Source organism: Pantherophis guttatus, chromosome 3, assembly GCF_059756535.1.
Source record: "Pantherophis guttatus breed Tessera chromosome 3, ASM5975653v1, whole genome shotgun sequence".
In the NCBI taxonomy this organism is placed as follows: Eukaryota; Metazoa; Chordata; class Lepidosauria; order Squamata; family Colubridae; genus Pantherophis; species Pantherophis guttatus.
The window spans coordinates 74,135,023-74,156,609 of record NC_142065.1 but is presented as its reverse complement, the minus strand read 5'-3'; the positions used below and the strand labels follow the sequence as shown (position 1 = coordinate 74,156,609).

Below are 21,587 nucleotides of genomic sequence, written 5' to 3'. Positions count from 1 at the left end.
CATGTGTTGATCATTTTGGTAACTGCTACTAGACATATTAACAGTGTGAGAAAGTATTCTTATAATTATATGACAATTGGTGTCATATTTCCAGGAAAATATTTCTATTCTGTATTTTCCCTGACAGCTTGAGGAAGCATAGATGAAGATCTCTCTTTTATCCCTGCAATAACCTTGTGGTATTAAAAAAAAAAAAAGGAATATTAGGACAGGGACAGTAGGCACGCTGGTGCACTTATGCACACTCCTTACAGACCTCTTAGGAATGGGGTGAGGTCAATAGTAGACAGTTTAAGGTTAAAGTTTTGGGGGTTTGGGAAAGAAACCACAGAGTCAGGTAGTGCATTCCAGACATTGACCACTCTGTTACTGAAGTCATATTTTCTGCAATCGAGTTTGGAGTGGTTTACCTTGAGTTTGTATCTATTATTTGCTCGTGTAATTGTTGTGCTTGAAGCTGAAGTAGTCATTGACAGGTAGGACATTGTGGCGGATAATTTTATGTACTACACTTAGGCAACCAAAGTTGCCATAGTTCTAAGTTGTCTGAGCCCAAAATTTGAAGTCTGGTGGCATTAGGTATTTTATTGTGGGTAGAGGAATGGAGGACTCTCCTCGTAAAATATCTCTGGACTCTCAATTGTATTTATGTCCAATGTGCAGTGCGGGTTCCAGACAGATGAGCTGCATTCGATAATTGGTCTAGCAAATGTTTTGTATGCTCTAGTTAGTAGTATAATATTACCAGAGAAGAAGCTAGGCAAGATTAGGTTAACAACTCTTAATGCCTTTTTGGCAATGTTGTTACAGTGGGCTCTAGCACTTAGATCTTTAGAAATGAGTACTCCAAGGTCCTTGACAGAGTGAGGGTCATCTACAAGGTCATGTCCATCTAATTTGTATTTTATGTTTTTATTTTTTTTATTTTTTTTGCCCATGTGCAAGACAGAGCATTTGTTGGTTGAGATTTGAAGTTGCCACTTGTTAGACCAATCTGACACTTAGTCAAGGTCTTTTTGAAGGGTAGTTGCATTGTTGGTGGTGGCTGGTTTAAGATCACAGAGTTTTGTTATTCAGTGGGGATTTAAAGCAGGGTTTTACTGGTCCAATCCAGTACTTTAAGTATTTATACAACCGGTTTAGAAACAAAAGGGTCCATGCACATCGCTTTCATTTCATTTTATAAACTGAACATGCAATAGTAAAGATATATATTTTAATCAGCTAAACCTTCTTCTGATGTCAGACTATTTGTCCATTTATGTTGCAGAATGTATTAATCCTAGAGGAGTGATATTTCCTTTTAGTTTTGCATAGCACTATGTACAAATAAAAATGTTAACTGCCAATACATAATTTTCAGCCTGCTTGTCTTACTTGAGATGTGTGTTTTCTGTTAGCAGCACAGCTGTTCTTGTTTCTGAACACGAGCTGGTAGTGTTGTAAATATCTTCTCCACTGAGATCTAGATATTTTAATCATTACACAGAGGGCAACATGTAGAACTTGTATTCATGCTGATATGCTTTTCTGGTTATTGAACTATATTTATAGCAGGGACAATTCATGAATGTGGTTTTTTGCTTAAAATTATTTTGATGTACTGACTTCTTGGGTAGGTATGGCAAATGGCTCTGCAAAAGTGGAGCCAATGACCACACCACAGCAAATACAAGGAATTGTTGAGTAAACTAGTTCCTTGGAATCTCTCCAGATAAGGAGAGGATGGGAGATTGCCCAAATATGCTCTGTCCTTACAAGGAGACAGCAGTTTTCCACAAGTTTGAGCACTGGGAAACGATGGGATTAAAATTCAGGAAAGGCTCAATACAGATTTGACAAGAACAATCTTGCCATGTTAATCTTACTTCATTTTTTCATTGGGTATTTCCTTAATGCATTGTGTGAATTTGACATTTAGGCTTGGGTGGCCTAATTAAACTGCTACACTGGTTGTGTGAAAATTGCACTCAAAGATTCTATATCAATCTGCAAACTGAAAGAGGTGTGAAGTAGGGATGCTGTAAGGTTCATTCCTTGGTCCTCCTGTAGATGTTGATGATTAGTGATCTGGATGACAAAATTAGGGAATGCTTCTCAAAGCTGCAAATAACACATAATTAGGTGTCATGGTTAATGCCCTACTAGGAAGAAATAAGACCCAAAGCAATCCTAAAAGTTAAAAAATGGACAGAAAATATCCGAATGATATTTAACAGATTAAAATGCTAAATTCTTAATTTAGGAAATAAAAAACACATGCTTAGTAAGGGAGATACAATAGCTTGAAAAATGTGAAAAAAAGATATTGGAATAGTGGATAATTATAAACAAAATGTGAATCAGCAGTTGATACAATTTGACTCAACCAAAAAAATTAGTTTCCAAATCACAAGAAGTAATGATTCAATTTTGAATTAGTCAGACCACAATCCTAGTTTTCTTGTCCAGTTCTTCCAGATGGTTTTAGAAAAATGGAACCATTCACACACAGGCAAAAAAGACGAACTTATGAAGAGGAATTAGAACTTCTGGAAGGAATTAGAAGAAACCAGCCTCAAATATCTGAAATAATGTCACATGGGAGGTGGTCAGGCGCTGCTCTTCATTATGTAGAGTAGAGAATAACAGATTCAGACTATGGGAAAAGAGATTCTGATTGAATTTTATAAAAAAACTTCCAAGCAGTAAGACCAATTTGACAGTGGAACCTATAATATATAGAGAACTGGTGAGCTCTCTTGCATTGGCTATGTTCAATGAAAGGTTAGACAGCCATCTGTCTGGGCTGACTTAATTTGGATTCCTGCAGTGAGCAGGGAATTGGATTAATGGCTCCTTCTTATTCCATGATTCTATTATTCCAGCTGAGTAAGATTCTGAGATGTGATGTGATATGTATGTTTATATCTACGTATATGTATATATAAGTATATACACACACACAGATATGGGAATGAATAATACATAAGTAGAAACATAACTATACCCACCCCCACCCCCCCAAAAAAAGGTTTGTTAAAACCTGCATAACAATAAATCACACCAAGAGGCTGAACAAATTTGTATCTTGTATCAATTACAGATGAAAATATGAGTTCTGTACCCCACAAGATTAGAGGATGTTGCTGCAAATCAGGACGTTAATGCTGCTATTATCTTGAATAATAAAAAATAGCAGATGTTATATTTCAGTGACATAATTTTTTCCCAAAGCATTCTTCTTAATGGTATGGAAAGATTCAACTGAAAAGTTATTCAAGTGAGATGTTAATGTGTCTCATAAAAAAACTATTCAATAGCCTTCAGATATGTTAAGATCAAACACAACTTTGCAAGCCACTCTGGATTTCTTGATATCGCTCAGTATGCCAGTTTCACATATTAAAATTCATCAGAAAGATTAAGTCTTCAGGAAAGTATTGCACATGTTCAAAGCTCAGGCTATGTTGAAGCTTAAAATTAAACTGGACTTCAAATAGTACATGAGATTAATATTGATTGATTATCTTGAATAATCAGGAGATATAAATTTTCAAAGACAACGTATTCAGTCATGAATATGAACATACATCAATAGATGCTGTTTTAGGTTGCTAAAACTAATACAATCATAATTACAATTCTAAAGAATAGGCACCCATTAAATTACATTGATGAAAATTAAAACGCGCAATAGAGAAACTCACCGATTGAATCTCATTCTTAAATTGTAAAATGTGTGCAATTTCTTAACCAAATCCAACACTTGTAACTGCTTCAATATTCTCCCAATGAGATGTTGGGGGAGGAATGGGGTTCCATTTCCTAGGCTTTTTATCCTTGACACCTATATCTGTCTATCTGTTCATCTAGCTATCTTCTATCTACCATCCATGTATCATCTACCTATCATCTATCATTTCAACATCATATATTAAAATATCAGGGGTGAAATGCTCCCAGTTTAGATTGGATCACCTGATCTGGTAGCGATGGCGGCGGGTGGTTCGGGGAACCGGTAGCAAAAATCCCTGCACCACCGCCATGCCCAGCTGAGCCGTGCGATCATAAGAGGCTTTTTTTTAACTTTTAAAAGCAATTTTTCTACAACCTCTTCAGCCGAAGAGGTTGTAGGAAAAAAATGCTTTTAAAAGCCTCTGACGATCCCAGCTGAGTTGCCTGATCGTCAGAGGCTTTTAAAAACATTTTTTTCTGCAACCTCTTTGGCCGAAGAAAATGTAGAAAAAATGCTTTTAGAAGTTTAAAAAAACAAAAAAAGTTGGCCACGCCCACCCAGTCACATTACCCACCACCACCAAGCCACGCCCACAGAACTGGTAGTAACAAATTTTACATTTCACCACTTTAAAATATCAACTAACATAAAAAAGAAACAGAACAATACAACAAATTAAAAGTGACAAAAATATACATCTAACAAATATAACAAAAGTGACCTGTGACTTTCTTTTAGCAGAGATACTAACAATACAACTACCGGTACTTCTTTTTAAGTTTAAAGAAGTAACATTGATCTATAGAATATTTTAAAATACTAAAAGCTAGTATTCATAAAATGTTCTCTTAATTTCATCTAAAAGATAACACGTTATCAAATTTAAGTAATCTTATGTTTAAAAAAGCTACAATACTTCTCAAGTCAAATTCAACCTAATCTTCAAAACTCAAGGTCAAAAGCTGATGCTTCTCTTTTACCTTGTAAGAAATCTATCAATGGCCTCTGGATTGCATGAAATTTATTGCCTCTGAACAAATCGGCCCATTTCATCATCTTGGTAGTTGAATTAAATTCAAAGTCCATTTTTTCATTGTGGGTGTATATTTTTCTTTCCTTCCATCTTAATAACCTAATATTTGTATATAAGACATTTATAGTATATAACAATCTTGCCATCATAGTCATAATAAAAATGAAGTCCCATGTTTTTTCTCCACTTGTTTATCCCCATCCCTATAAGAAAAGCTTTAGGTTTCGGTATTATAAAATTTTCTAAATTTTTTAAACTAATAACAATATCTGATTCCAAAATTTCTTAGCATTACTGCAGTCTCCACCTAAGATCATTAACCATGTCTACTAACTATATTAAAGTCAATAAAGTAGAACTATATATACAGGCAAAACTGCTTCCTTATGTTTTTCAGGATCAAAATGCATTTAGTTAGAAAATATCATCCTGTAGAAAACTGGAATGTTCCTGGTCTTGAACTGGCAAATTATAGATATTGTTTCAAGCACTCGGTGAAAATCAGTTAGAGAACACTGAAACACAGAAATCATAATCCAACAAAATGTCTGGAAAAAGCAGAGTTTAAAAGCACATTTCCAACTTGCTCAGTTATCCTCCATATAAGCACGTTCCGTAATGTTCCGCCCAATGATTGCCAAATACATCCAAATCAAAGCAGCTTGCCAAAATTCTCAACAGTAGAAATTACATCTTTGATAATAACCACCAAAAGCCTTGCAAAAAAACCTTTTGGTTCTGAAATCCAGAAACAGAAGTCCCACCACATCAATCTTACCCAATCTGATATGTTCACCAAATGTCTTTGGGCAACGACTCTCAAAATTTTCAGTCAATTTATGTAACTCTTTGGCATGCTTGTTTGGAAAGTGAGGAACTGTGATCTCAACATATGTGGAGGAAGCTCCAAATTGTGAAAGGCTGCTATATACAATATCAGTATAAATGGGCACGGAGGGGTGTTCATGCAAAATGTGTATAGTACTTATTTATTTATTTATTTATTTATTAATCAAATTTCTATACCGCCCTACTCCCGAAGGACTCAGGGCGGTGAACAGCCAAGATAAAATACAGATAATACAAATATTAAAAATCCCTTAAAATGATTAAATATTTTGGCCAAAACACAGATTAAAACACCCAATTTATAAAATCACGAATTAAAAAATTTAAAAGAGGAGAGTTAGGCCAGGCCAGCCTGCTGAAATAGAAAAGTTTTGAGAGCACGGCGGAACGTGCGCAGGTCCGGGATCCTCCGTATCTCTGGGGGGAGCTCGTTCCAGATGGTAGGTGCCCCCACAGAGAAGGCTCTCCCCCTGGGGGTTGCCAGTCGACACTGTTTGGCCGACGACACCCTGAGGAGCCCCTCTCTATGGCAGCGTACTGGTCGGTGAGAGGCTATTGGTAGCAGAAGGCGGTCTCGTAAATACCCCGGTCCGATGCCATGGAGCGCTCTAAAGGTGGTAACCAAAACCTTGAAGCGCACCCGGAAGACCACCAGGAGCCAGTGCAGCTCGCGCAGGAGGGGGGTCCTGCATTCATGCTTGAATGCACAACACAACAGACCATCCAGGCAAAATAAAATGAGATTTAGCTTTTTATATTCATAGCTTATTTCTAGAAAAAAAATGATAAACCTTATCTTTGCTGGCATGTTTCTTTTCAGCTGAACTACTTTTTAAGGCAAATTGATACTAATTATAGCCTCCCACATAAGCAGTCTTCATTTACAGCTGCTTCTATTGAATCATCATCAATTTCGCTCTCTCTCCAGGCATTGCACTTTTCCTGTCTCACCATCCCAGAAACTGCCTCTTAGGGGAACCAAATGCATCAAGTGGCATCAGCCACCGTTTTCACCTTCATCCTTCTCTGCCAGAAATAAAGGTAGAGAAAAATAGGAAAGGAAAAATTATAGGTGGTGGGAGCAATTTACTCCATTGAGGTGTTAGGTTATTAACTGATTGTTACCAGCAGTTATATTTCACAGTGCCAATATTGCCTAAGTCACTGGCTCATTGTCCTTAGTGCCTGCAGCTGTTTGGAGGCTATTGTACTTAACTGCATTTTCCAAGGAGCAAGAGTGCATGTAGAAGCAAGCTTTAAAAAAAGAAAGAAAACTTGGAAACTCTTTCAGTGCATGCTATTATTCATTCAGAACTGGGCTAATCACTATTGTAAATATATTGAAACTTCAGTCTTGTTCTTAAGGCTCTTTTTATAAAGACCCTCTAAACTGAGTGACCTTCTACAAGGTTATTCTTTCCCTAGCAAATGAAAATAAGAGTACCACTTAACTGGAATAAGTAGAAAACAGGTAATGAATGAGGACTGTGATGTTAGTTCCTAGATGATAATGAATCAGCTACACAATATGCTGTATTGTGTATGCCAATACACAATATGCAAACCTTTACTGACATACTGTATTTACTATTCTGCTAGGCAACGAGACCCATTATTTTGGGTGTAGTAGAGTATAATTTTTATCAACTAAGGAAAGGCCTTAAAGTGCTTTTGCTATGACATTTTTTCATGCTAATTTTCTGATATCACTGGGCTGTCCCTATCAAATATTGTTTCCGTCCCATTTTAGCATGATAATTCTATTCTAGCTGAACTATATCTGTGAAACCGATAAGGGTCATGCATTGAATAGTATTGGGTCTACATAAATGGAAACAAGGTGATATCAAAGTAGGTATGCAGATAAAGCTAGTACGGCAGGGGTTTTTTTTTCCTCACCAAGAATCACATGTACATTTATGGATCCTGGGTATGTGAATAAGAGACAAAAATACCATCCTGTGTGTCTTTTTCCTACACAGGGAAGAAAACTCTACAAAATAGAGAACATTCCACACTTTTCTGCCTAAAAGGAAGAGGTAGGCTCAAGCTATTCAAACAGCAAATGTTTGTTCTTGATCTGAGGAAAACTGAACATACAATTCCATAACACATGCTGTGTAAAGGACTGAACAATTTCCAGATTGCCACTGAAAAGTACAAACCCTGACTAGGCCAACTTTTGCCTCAATCAGATCTTATTTTGTGACTGACTTGGCCTCTGTATTGTCACTTACCAGTAGTACGTCTTAGTTCTCTTTAAGTGAATCCTGCGAGTGGAGAAATTGAGAAGCCCAGCTATTGATGGCCTACTCAGTGTCAGATAATGAACATTAAGCCATCAGCCAGAGCGTTTCTTCTAGCTGTACATTGTTTTGGCATGCTGAAGACAGAATGCTTAGGAATCGGAAGAAAACAACAACAGTAATACTACCAGCACCACACTTTTAAAGACTTTTAATCCTGAAGATACTTTATTTTTTTTCTTTTTGAGAAGATTTTTCAGGCACCATTTGTAAATTTTTTCATATCAAAGAATCTGGCCATTTCTAGCATTATTCTTTTTGTACTCAGATTAATAACCTTGATGAGATTTAACTACAATGTGTCATTATTTGCTTCTTATATTTGCCTAATAGATGTAAACTGTGTTGAGAACGAGAAACAAAGTATGTACGAAAAGTCAATATTTACTAATGATTGCAGATGATTTATATAGCTACTGTTCTTTGTTCCCTTTGATATAGCGATTATTACATTTTTATTTTTACTGTTATAGTCCTGATCTAAAGTCTTGGATTCCATTCTCAAAATGGAAACAATTACACTGGGTGAGGCTTGTCACTTGACGGGATTACCCAAATTTACTACAGAGTGGTTTGAATTCCACTCAGTTTGAGAGGCTAATTTGCTCTGAATATAAACATTGCCAGAGTTATTTATTAAGACTTGCTATTCAACATATCCTGCTATCATCAGAGTCTATGTAATTCATGAAGTATTCACAGGCTACATTAGATGGGATGTTGTACAATGTATTGTCTCAATGACAAAAATCCAAAGATTTTAGAAAGTAAAGCATTGTGATGAGTAAACAACGCAAATAGAGAAATTTTCCACTTTAGAAAATAGTATGTGAGGGTACTTAAAAGAGCAATGAGATAAAAATTTTATATGAAAAAGAGTGGTTGAAGTCAGCAAAGGTATTAGCATTCGGCTTCCGTAAGAGCAAGCTAAGCTTATACTTGTATTGATTATATGAAATGTCTAAAGAGACTGCCCTTCTCAGTTACACAACTGTATTCAGTGAAGTCACCTTGAGATACATATAAGCCAGATGTTATTATTTTAGCTTAATTGGTTAGATTTTCTATTGTGTATCTTTTATATGATGTTCCTTTACATCATAAATCATTATTATTGGTGTCAATAGAAATCCTTTGCCATTCCAGAATTTAACATGATGACTATATGCAACCTCTTGAGTTAAAAACTTTACTGTATATCTAATGATTAATTGCTAAGAACAGCAAGATAAGTAGAAGACATGTTTTCGTCTCTGAATATTGGCTTCACTGGGGGAGGCAAGAACCAGGGACCAGCTAAATGACCAGCAAGGGGTCTTTTCATTCTTTCATCAACCCATCTTTTCTAAGATATTGTGATGGAATGATATGAAAGAGTATATCCACTATCCTTCACTGCAGATGTTTCTTTCATGGCATGTTCTCATTTAATGTAGAACAGGTGGCTGGGTCAAAAGCAGGGTATGAGATTTTTGTATGTTAGCTTTCAGCCTGATGCTGCTTGAATTAGCCAATTTCATGAGGTAGCAAGAAAAGCCAAAATGCAGAATACAGGTAATCAGTGGTGGGATTCAGCCAGTTCACACCACTTCGGGAGAACCGGTTATTAACTTTCTGAGCAGTTTGGCAAATTGGTTGTTGGAACAAATCATTAGGGCAGAGAACCAGTTGTTAAATTACTTGAATTCCACCACTGCAGGTAGTCCTTAATTTACGATCACAATGGAGCCCAAAATGTATATTGTTAAGTGAAACATTTGTTAAGTGAGTTTTGCCTCATTTTACGACCTTTCTTGCCACAGTTTTTAAGTGAATCACTGCTATTGATAAGTTAGTAACTCAGTTGGCTTCCCCTTTGACTTTGCTTGTCAAAAGTTTGCAAAAGGTGAACACTTGGCCTTAGCAATGGTCATAAATATGAACCAGTTGCCAAGCATCTGAATTTTGATCACATGATCATCGGGATGTTACAAATGTTGTAACTATAAAAATTGTCATAAGTCACTTTTTTCAATGCCATTTTAATTTTGAATGGTCACTAAATGAACTGTTGTAAGTCAAGGACTACCTGTACAGTTGTATCTCAATTGTGGCCCAATCAAAGCAATGGACACAAAAAGACACCTATGTTTTGTGCACTCCTGGTTGCCTCTTATCTCATTATTTATGGGTGATGGAAAAGGTAACATAAGCTACTGTTTTATATTTATCAATCTCATGATGTGATTCTGGAACAACATTTGTTTACTGTTGGCCGAGCAAATTTTGAGTTTTTGAAATTTACCACCTAACTTTCCTAGGTTTTTGTATAGCATTAATAATTATCTGGGGCAATGAATGTTCTTCATTTTACCAAAACGTCTATTACATCTATTACACTTCTCTAATAATTTATGTATCATGTGGCCACTGGTAGATATTCTGACATAACACTTTCTTCCTTCTCAAATCTTAAAATATTCTTGGGTCAAACGTTTTATCAATGTGTAATTCGTGAGGGAGAATATAATTTTCTGTACACTGTAAACTGTTTTCTGTATTACTTTCTTTTTTTTTTTTACAACTTTGAGGAGGCTTGTAATTAAGAAAAATAGGCATAAAATTATTGACTTTTATATGTTTTATGTTTCTTTTTGGCTTTTGATTCACTTAAATTGTACTACCACATGCAACAATAGGTAATGTTGGATGCTTTTTGTTAAATTTGTTGCCATTTTCTTGCCAGAAATCTTGCCTAGCTGGGCCCCAAAGACAGTCAGTCGAACAGCAAAAAGCTTTTACAAGGACCCAACTTCTTCCTTGTTTGCATTTGTTGTGCTTTAGCCTAAATGTTAAGAACTGATTTTTTTTTTTTTTCTGCAGCTCCTCAAGATAAAAAGCTACAGAAATATTTTCTTTCCTTGCTTGCTACTGTCATGGATCTTCCTCAGAACCCGTCTCTGGACGTGAGTTTGGAGGAGGAGAATAAGACAGGTCCTGGCACCTTGGGGAAAGAGAGCACAGAGCCACATGGCTGTTTGGATTGGGGAGCAGAGGGCTCCAGCCTAACAAAGCAACCACGATTGGATGGGTGGCACGCTGAGCCTGAGTTGAGGGAGACGCAGCTGTAGTGAATTAGTCTGGAGGCTCCACGTGAAGAACGTGAGCTGCTGCTGGTGTCAGCAAAGATGATGAGGTGGAGTCCACACCTCCTCCTGATCCAAGGATGTGCAGGGTGGAGAGGAGACAGGCGCAATGCTGGGTGGCCAGGCTACTTGCGAGGAGGCAACCTTGTCCATCGTGAAGGGCACACCAGCATTGCCTATTTAATCCCGACATGAGAGATGAGCATTCCTGGAAAAACATTTCCAGTTTCTTGCCATGCATTTCCATTCCATGTAACTTGACCCATTGCTCATTCTAAACATGTTGCCTTAGCATGCAGGGTGTGGTTTCTAAAGCCTACCAAAAGCTAAGAGGGGGTTTGCAGTCTCCTGATGGCCAATTGACCAGAGCAGAAAACTCTGAACATAGCCTCTACTTCCCCAAGGAATTGTCAGACACCCCCAAAAATGGTGGCTGCTTCCTGGGGGCATGGGGAGGGGTCATCTTAGGGTGGAGGGGAGGTAAAGAGAGGGGAGAGGGCACTGCAGCATCCGCATGGTCTGTTGTAAGGCTGAATGAAGGTGAATGAGGAGCGCTGCAGCTGTCATAACTTTGAAACAGAGTCATGTGGTTTTTGGGTGTCTGTCTTTGAATGTTCTTTAAGTGACCTGTCGTATCTTGAGAAATACCTACATATGTTCCGTTTATGTTCATTAAGTGATCTGTTGAGGACTACCTGCATATGTTTTGTTTATGTATAAAACAAAACTCAGTAAGTTGCCATTACTGCCCTAAACTAGTTATTGACTGTAAATAAACAAGTCATGTCTATAAAGTGCTATTCAGAAAGAAAATAATTGTTGTCATTGTATGTGTTCCTTGTGTAATCATGTATTTTTCAAAAAGCATAATCAGATCACCATGGATTTTTTCCTCCTCTTTCAAAATATATGTTTTGATGTTCCTAATGGGGTACATTCATCAAATACCTATGACTGCCCATCTCATGAAAAAGTGATTCTGTGTAGCACACATCAAAACTATAAAACAGTTAACATAAAATATCATATCATACTAATGCAATTCCTATCCAGAAAGACCATTTGCTTTATTAAGTCCATCTTGTAATAAAAATTCTGCTGGCCGCTGCCATCTGCCTAATGATGAAATGATAATGAAAACAAAGCAGCATAAAGCAAAGAAGAAGAAAGCTATCTTGCATTGATTAAATATTTTACAATTTTAAAAAATCTTTTAAATTAAATGTTGCTTTCAGTAAGCAAAATAAAAGAGTTATGTCCAAAATAGATTCAACATGTCAAGGTAGAAAATGAAAGCAACAAATGAGTCTTAGGATGTTTTTGCTTCTATAAAATAGAAGCAAGAAATAAATCTGATGAAATACTTCTCCTTTCTACTTCAGTTCCTGGAAAACAAAGTTCAGAAAGTCTTCATAGGTTTTAAAAACGCAGCATTGTCCCATTATTCATTCTCCTGTCATGGTGGTTCACAGTGAGCATCCACATAAAGGATTGTTTTTCCAAAGACGTAATTGCAGGAGGAAACAATGAATTAGTTCTGCTTTCATCCCCACATCAGAGAAACTTCAGCTGCCTTGTATTGTCCCTACTATGGAAACACAGCTAATCTAATTACTATACTTTCCACCCTAAAAGAGGGTGGAAATGTTGGTGCGTCTTATGCTAAAAAAAAAAAACTATTATTGGCCTCCCAAACCCTCTGCATGCCCAGTTTTTACGAAAAATGGCCCCATTTTTGGCCTCCCAAACCCCCCATGCGTCATATTTTTGCCCTCCTCGGCCCCCAGGAGCACTCTGCAGGCCTCCCAAACCCTCTGCGCATCCAGTTTTTGTGAAAAGCTTTTCGTAAAAGCAGGACACACAGAGGGTTTGGGAGGCCTGGAGGTCAGGGAGCGCAAAAACTCTTTTTTCTTGTTTTCGTCTTCAAAATCTTGGTGCATCTTATACTCCGGTGCATCTTATAGTCCGAAAAATTCGGTAGCTTTCCAGCTAACTTAGTTTTGGTAATTTATTTATTTATTTATTGGTTCGATTTATATGCCGCCCTTCTCCGGAGATTCAGGGTGGCTTACAATGCGTTAAGCAATAGCCTTCATACTTTTGTATATACCTGCTTAGTAGGGCTTTCGCCCGCTCCCCCCAAAGCGGTGTTCTTTTTTATACAAAGTCAGCTTATTGCCCCCGCAAACCGGGTCCTCATTTTACCTACCTCGAAAGGATGGAAGGCTAAGTCAACCTTGAGCCTGGTGAGATTTGAACTTGCAGTAATTGCAGGCAGCTGATGTTACTTAACAATGCTTTAGTCTGCTGCGCCACCAAGGCTCAATAATCTGCTTTGTAGCGCTAAGACAGGAGTGCTATGGGCTCTATTAAACCTGTAAACCTGAGGCTGTCTATTCCTATTCCTATTCAAATAATTGAACACAAGACAATTCAAAACTAATAAAATCATCTCTAAATGTAATCTATCTACCAATTTTGGCAACATTTAAAAAAAAAACAAAGCAAAAGAAAGAAAAGAGATTTGTTGTTTTCATTTCACAAGATACTGATTTCATTTCTTGGTCCCAAATTTATGCAATTCTAAAGATGTTACTTCCCATTTTCCGTACCAAATTCCATGTTAGATATCAGAATTTTGTCTGTGACTACCGCATAGTGAGAAAATTAGGGTAGGTAGAGAGCGAGACCAATGAAACAAGACTTTTTTTTCCGAATTGTGAAAATAAATAGAATTAAAGTCAAACAAAAGAGATATCTTTGGAAATTTTAGAAAGCCCAAGGAAGGACAGAATAATAATCAAAACAGATGATACATTAAAATTAAAAAAGACAAGGCAATGTATTTGTTCAACTTTCCTTTGTGAATAGAATATACAATAATGTAATTAAATTTCATAAGCAAAATATTACAGATCTTTGCTAAATAAATAATTTTGAATGCAGCTTTAGTTTAGAATTCTGGGAGTTGAAGTCCTCCAGACTTAACGTTGCCAAGGTTGGAGAGCCCTGCAATGGATGCTCTCATGTAACATGAAAAGAAGAACAATTTTGTTTTAGCCTTTAAAATATTTTAAAGAAGTACAAATGTAATTTTCTAGACACTATTTTTTTTAAAAAAATATTAAAAACAATTATATCATTAGAAAAAACTTTTTCTCTTTCTTCTCTTTATTACACACATTTAATCTACTGAATCTAAGAGAATTAATACAGCATTCTTTCAGCTCATCAATTAAAATTGTATCATTAGAGCAAAAATAGTAATTGTATTCTCAGGAGGGGGGAAACCAGCATCCTCAATTTACAGACTAATTCTTTTAAAGTCTGTAATAGCTGTTTTTCATAAGAGCTTTGCAAATTATATACAATGAGTGAATTCACCTTGGGTTCCCACAGGCATCACCCCAAAGTCAGAAATGATTTAAACTGTAAACAGTTCTATAAGTATCTTTGTGTAAATTGTTTCTGATCACTGTTGCTATAGCTACAACGCCAGACTAATGTTCCAATAGCACCACATCATGAAAAGAACTTTAATCAAAAGTTAGGCAAGGCATGTCTTTTCTCGGCAATTAATGAATGAAGATATTTTAATTATACCTTATGATGAAGATGCTGTGCTTAAATGAAAAATCTTCACAGAAGAAAGTTACACTCTAACTGAAATATTATTTATCCCTTCAAAAGCAAACTACTTGTTTTGCTTTGTAAGAGCGCTTGAGGGCCTTGATTCAAGGCTCAAATCCCAATTCCACGTAATAGATAATAAATCCTGTTTCATAGATAGTCCTCAACTTACAACCACTCATTTAGTGACTGTTCAAAGTTACCAGGGCATTGAAAAAAATGACTTACGACCGTTTTTCACACAACTTTGCAGCAGCCCCACAGTCACGTGATCAAAATGTGGTCGCTTGGCAACTGGCATGTATTTATGACGGTTCTACTGTCCTGGATTGATGTGATCACCATCTGTAATCCTCCCATCTGACTTCCACCAAGCAAAGTCAATGGGGAAAGCCAGATTCATTTAATGACCCTATGGTTCACTTAATAACTGTGGCAAAACATTCATAAAATGGAGCAAACTCACTTAACAAGTGCCTTGCTTAGCAATGAAAATTTTAGGCGCAATTGTAGTTGTATGTCGTGGACTACTTGGCCGTTCTGATACTACCTATCTTCAGTGGCTGCTTAAGGATGTACAGTCCGTAGCTACAGAGCAGGTGGCCAGATTCTGTGCAGCAGCACTGGGGATTCGTTGTAAACACGTGTCTTCTCCACCATAGTTGTGTTATATAACAAAGGTGGCAAACCCTTTGCACTTCTTAGTCTTTTCCCTTTTAGCCTTGAAGCTACAACGGGCCACACAGTTTATGGATTGTAATTGTACTGTGTTTTCCCGAAAATAAGACCCTGTCTTTTTTTTTTTGAACCCCGAAATAAGCGCTTGGCCTTATTTTCAGGGAGGTCTTATTATTTTGGAGCACGTGGAGCAAGGCTTCTCTTGCCGCCTTACCTGATTTCCAGTTCTGTCTCCCTAACTCTAACCAGAAGAAATGGCGGGGACCGGCTGCGCATGCTTTTAAATATTTTTGGGGAGGGCTTGTTTTCAGGGAGGGCTTATTTTTAGCGCATGCACTCAAAAGGCCAATTGGGCTTATTATTAGGGGATATCCTATTTTCAGGGAAACACGGTAGTATAATTAGATCATGTATAATTGACAGACTGGATTTTATTATAGGTTTTAATTGTTATTTATTATTTTATACTAGCATTTTTAATTGTATATTTACTGAGCATTTTTATTTGTTCTGGTCTCTGGTCTAAGACTAATAAATTGATTGATTGATTGACTACCTGCTTCTGACTTTATTTAAAATCATGCAAAAAGAGTTACCATAAATAATTACTGCTAATTAATTTTAATTCATTGTTTAGAAAATGAATAACATTTCCATTTTCAATTAACAGTTCCATTTACCCACATAAACTTTACCCCTTAAAACTGGCTTTATGAAAGAACATCACATAACTCCACGTGAATCCTTACCTCTTGGTTTTTCACATTAAGGTATCCATAGTGTGCCCTTAGATGTCGTTTTTGTGTATAGGAAAATGGCATCCATTGGACACTGGATTGTCCAAAGCAGCTGAGCATGAGAGGAAAGTTGACTTCATTTGTAAGGCGGGCAATGATGACGACTAGAAAAGCGACTGCAAAGCCAATTACAACAATGGTCTTGCGCTGCAAATGAGATTAAAAAAAATAATTAACAAAAAAACACCTCAACACGAGTTTATTTTTTAACCTAAGGGGGGAAAATCAACCAGGTCGTCCATGACTTACAACCACAACTCAGCACAAAATTTTCACTGCTAAACAAGACAGTTGTTAAGTGAGCTTTGCCCCATTTTACCACCTTTCTTGACACAGTTATTAAGTGAATCCCTGCATTTGTTAAGTTAGTTAACACGGCTGTTAAGTGAATCTGGCTTCCCCGTTGACTTTGACCCTGGAACACTGCAACCATCATAAATACAAGCCAGCTGCCAAACATCTGAATTTTGATCATTGTGACCATAGACATGTTGCAATGGTCATGAGTGTGTAAGACAGCCATAAATTACTTTTTTCAGTGCCGTTGTTAAGTTCAAAATGGTCACTAAACAAATGATTTTAAGTCAAGGACTATCTGTCAATATAACTTCAGTGTTTAGCTCGCTGGGGAATCCTGGGAGTTGAGGTCCATGAGTCTTAAAGTTGCCAAGTTTGGACAGCCCTGTCCTAAGGGATCTTTGGACTGCTCACTGACAGCTACTCATTATTTTCTCCAGGGAGGTGAAGGAATACAAATTTAGAAGACAGTCCTCATTCCCTGTAGTTTATAGGAAGATAGCAAGCAAAATATATGATAGATCAAGATAATAATCGTAAGAACACTAAGGGCTGCACCATATTTGGGATGACTTTGGAATAAAGTGAGAAGTGAAAATTACGTTACTGTGTTTCCCCAAAAATAAGTAATAAGTAATACTTATATTTTTTTGAACCCTGAAATAAGCGCTTGGCATTATTGCCATGTGCTCAAAAGCCTGATTGGGCTTATTATCAGGGGATGTCTTATTTTGGGGGAAAGAGGGTATCTATTTTCAAGTTTATATTTCTTTCTTCTTTTTTTTAATTGAAAAGTTTTACAAAAAAGTTTACATATTCCCCCCCCCTTCCCTGCCCCAACCTCCCCCCTCCCCCCTCCTTTTCCCAGAACAAATTACAGGGTATAACCTTCAACAATCATGATCAATCCTAGTCTAAATAATTATAACATTCCACATCTCTTGTTCCTTCAATTCCCTAATTACCCCCCTAACTTGATTACTTAAAGACACACCAAATATCTATATAGTCATTCATAACCTATCTGCAATTTCTTATTCCGATATTTATTTTGAATATAATCTATCCATCTTCTCCAGTCTCTTAAATATCTTTCATTTGAATAATCCTTCAAGTACGCCGAGTTTATATTTCTTAACATCTCCCTATTTAAATACTATGTGCAGCTATTCAATCACTTTACAGCATCAGACACAAAGAATCGGGATCATCCGTTAGGTTGAAGCATAGAAGATTTATTCAAGTCTATATACAAGAATCTAGTCAATTAAAATTCAGCATTAAATTGGTGCCAGATAAAGGTCAGTGGAATTCAGGAGGGACTGGTCTTGGACCATTTGTGGGAACATAACAAATCTAAGCTGATGACGTGCTTAACTCCATCCCCCAGCTCTGCCTGGTCTTCTCCTACATACTCAAAGCAATTGAATGACTCTAAACTGGCAAGGAAAATAAATTAATGAGCTTGAACGGCATCTTGTGTGCTCATTATTGTTTTTTTAAACATGACCTCAAGTTGCTATAACATTTTTTTACAATTTGTATTTTGTTTTAAAGGCTAGAAATCTATTTATCTGATGGCTCACTCTTTAAAGAGAAAAATAGTGTAGTCTAGTATGAATGGAATGAACATTCAATTCCTTATTCTCTCCTCTTTATTCCCAATGCCATTTGGTGTAAACTCTCAACCATGACGCTGTCCCCAATCTTTCAACATGATTAAACTGGTCGTATTTTTTTTACGCTAATCTGAACATTCCCGTCATCACCTCAGAATTTATACCAAAAAAAGTACCAATAAAATAACTTGCTGATACCAAGAACATTTTTCTAGGGATTATAATCTTATTTAAAAAATTATATGTACCAAAAAGACTCAGTAAAACCTTAATAGCAAGTTATAATAATTTTAATGTGCTCCGATCCTTTCATACACTTCACTATTCAAATATTAAAAATAAAATTACATTCATAAGTCCTTTTTGTTGATCTTTACTAAGTGAAACATGCATTAATTTAGTATTGCTATGATCAATATGTTGTATAGGATAAAACTGGATGAACACAACCTCTTCACACTCCTAATATACCCAAGCAATCTATGAGTATTGCCATCCTTTTCTAGCAATTCTGAAAATTCAATCTCAATAATAAGAAAACTCTGATCGTTGTCTCACATAAAGCAATCAGAATCATTCTGCCTAGTGTGTATATCAAAATCAATAAGCAGAAGACAAGATGAATCACTCTTTTTAGAATTAAATTTATGAGAACTGAAGACAAAGGACAAGGCAATTTCAAATTTGACCTATGCTTTTTCTAGTAGTACTTTGAATGAAAATGAATAAAAGTCTAGTTCAATGAAATTTGAGACATATATGTGTGCGTTTGTGTATATACATATATACACATATCCACACTCACTCAGTTAGTCAAGCTACAAAATCCCAAATTGCGCTAATCAGAAAAGGAATGCAGCTCTTTCCTTTTTCTTTCCCCCTAAAGCAGCAAATTGAAACTATTCCCAATTTTCATATACTGTAAATCTGTGCGTGGGCAGAATTTAATCATTGCCAAATATCTATGATTACCCGATATATTTATCATGTCTTTGAGTCATATGTTATTTTTCTTAAAAGTAATAAAGAGTGCATTTCATTTTCAATAACCAAATGATTATTCTATCATAAATTTGTCCATTATTTATAACTAAATCTGCATACTACAGCAGATAGCAATGGAATATGTATAACTATATAACTTTTCCCCAATAATCACATGTGAGTTAACTTAATAGTATGTACATATGCACATATGCATAAGAATCATATTATTTCCTTTTGGAATAAGCAACATTATGCAAATCACAAGAAAAGAGTAAGGATATTGAGTCAAAAATTTAAAGTATGAGATTGGATAAAAGTAAAGGAATCTGGTTTACATAAAAATCAGTAATAGTATCTCTCCATAACTTACAACCCATCTTTCTTTCCATCATTTCCACACAGTTTCATATATTGCCTTTCATTCTTTAAACTACTCATTTTTTTTTCTTTTGAGGTACTCTTCAATTCCATCAAACCATGTTCCTTCTTCATATTCCCCTTCCTCTTCATTACTCACTCTTCTTTCCTGAATTTGCTTTGAGTTTTGATCTTTATTAGGTAACCCATGCCCTGTTGAGTCATCATTTCAAAGATATTTCCTTACCTAAATAGAGAAACAGAATGATCAAGGAAAGATGACAGCCCAGGTTCGAGACCCGAACTCCATGAAATGGGTGAGCTCCCATTCCTGTTCCAGCTCCTGCCCACTTAGTAGTTCAGAACCATGCAAATGCATCTAGATTAAGGTACCACTTTGGTGGGTAGGTCACAGCCTTCCATGCACCTTTGGCATATAACCATGCTGGCCACATAACCATGGAAAATGTCTTCGGACAACGCTTGCTCCCTTGGCCAAGAAATGAAGGGGAGCACTGCATCCTAGCGTCAGACATGACTAGACACAGAAACCTTTTGCCTTTTGATTACAATAACAGTTTGTTAACAGAGGATCTGAAATTTTAACCTTGTCTTTTTTATTAGTATTCTTCCTGTTAAATATTTTGTCATTAATATAGTATACAGATGACAGGAGAATAATTTTCAAATAGATCTACTAATTTAAAAATTGGGGAGGGGGACTGTTTTGCAACGGTCGGGAACCAATATTGTACTAATGTATTAATCAAAATTCAAATAGTGGGATGACATGTGTATATATGTTGGCTTTTTTCTTTTCAATGCACTTTTTTAATGTCTTGATTGTTTTGTGTTTTTTGTGGGGTTTTTTTTTTAGTTTTGCATTTTAACTTCCTTATGAATAAAATAAAAAATAAGAGAAAGAAAAAAAGTATTTTCAATTATTCTTTCTGCTTATCTTTTATATAGGGGAATATTAACAGCATTGTATCATTCATCAGTTTTCTCAGTCTCCAAACACACATTAAACAAGCTTCACAGATACTCCATAAAAAAACCACATCCATATTTCAACACTTCTCAAATTATATTCCCTACACTTGTAACCATATCATCAGAATTTTTCATCATTCTGACATTTATGACTTCCTTTTCATCTTTTAAAATTTATTTTTAATTCCATTATTTGACACATCACTACTATTCCCACACGGCTCTCTAAAATACTGCTTTTAGCATTCTCTCATTTGAGTTTCATTCCAGATCAATCTTTGCTTTGATTGATTCTAATCTCTCTGCTATATAGGCTCTTCATTTAGCGCTTTTTCCCACCTCCATTTTTTTTCATTTCCATCAAAAATCACTCTGCATTTTCTTTATCTCTTTTAACCTTAACAGTGCTTTGCTTTCTTTTATATTCTTTATAAGTTCTTCTCTCTACATACCTTGTACAATATATTTGTCTTACTATTTTTTGCAGCATCCTCTGATAAGCACTTTTTCTTAAACTAGAAACTCATTTCATTATGCCACATTTTTATTCCATATCACTTTTGTGGTGTGAAAAGTATTTCACTCCATCCCAAATAGTCTCCCCCGCGCCCCCAAATCCACTTTCCATTCCTTCTGGAGAGATTAATTCATATTCTACAGTAATACTTTTTCCAGTAATAATTTCTGTCCCCCCTCCCCCCTCATTTTCCCCCTATCTATTTTTCTTCAAGATCAATTCCTGACATTCGGTGTCAAGATGATTTTGACAGAGGTATGAAGGAACCATTATCTAGGCAAGAAGGACTGAAGCATGTTTAAAGTCCAGTATGAAATAACATTAGGAAGCAGCTGAGTCAGACATCCCATAACCCACTGAACTATAGAAAGGAGGAAAAGGCACAGCACAATCAGACTTGCAATAATCTCTAATTATAGTCAATCACAATAAAAGTAGCATTAGTCTTCCAGAGGAGTTGATTTCCTGGTCTGGTTTACCAAATGGGGCTGATCATATTCAGAGCCTCTCATTATTCTTGTGTCCTTCACAAACTCATTCTAGCTATACAGTCAAATCACCCATTCTTTTTTTATTATTTTTATATCTATGTACGGATCTTTTGTAAGATGATACTAATAATCACAATTCTATTCATTTTGGGATCTTGGAATTACATTTATATATAGTCATACTTTCTGA

At 36.2% G+C, this 21,587-nt stretch overlaps 1 protein-coding gene across 3 annotated transcripts in view; it reads right to left on the bottom strand.

Moving 5' to 3' along the window:
• Positions 1 to 21,587, bottom strand: part of ST6GALNAC3 (ST6 N-acetylgalactosaminide alpha-2,6-sialyltransferase 3) — a 366,227-nt gene that overhangs the window by 188,725 nt on the left and 155,915 nt on the right. For all 3 annotated transcript variants that reach the window (XM_087889834.1, XM_087889835.1, XM_034437020.3), the window contains one exon: positions 16,089 to 16,283. In XM_087889834.1, the coding sequence (XP_087745960.1) occupies positions 16,089 to 16,196 (108 nt within the window). In that variant the 5' untranslated portion in view covers positions 16,197 to 16,283. The remainder of the gene's footprint in view (positions 1 to 16,088; positions 16,284 to 21,587) is intronic.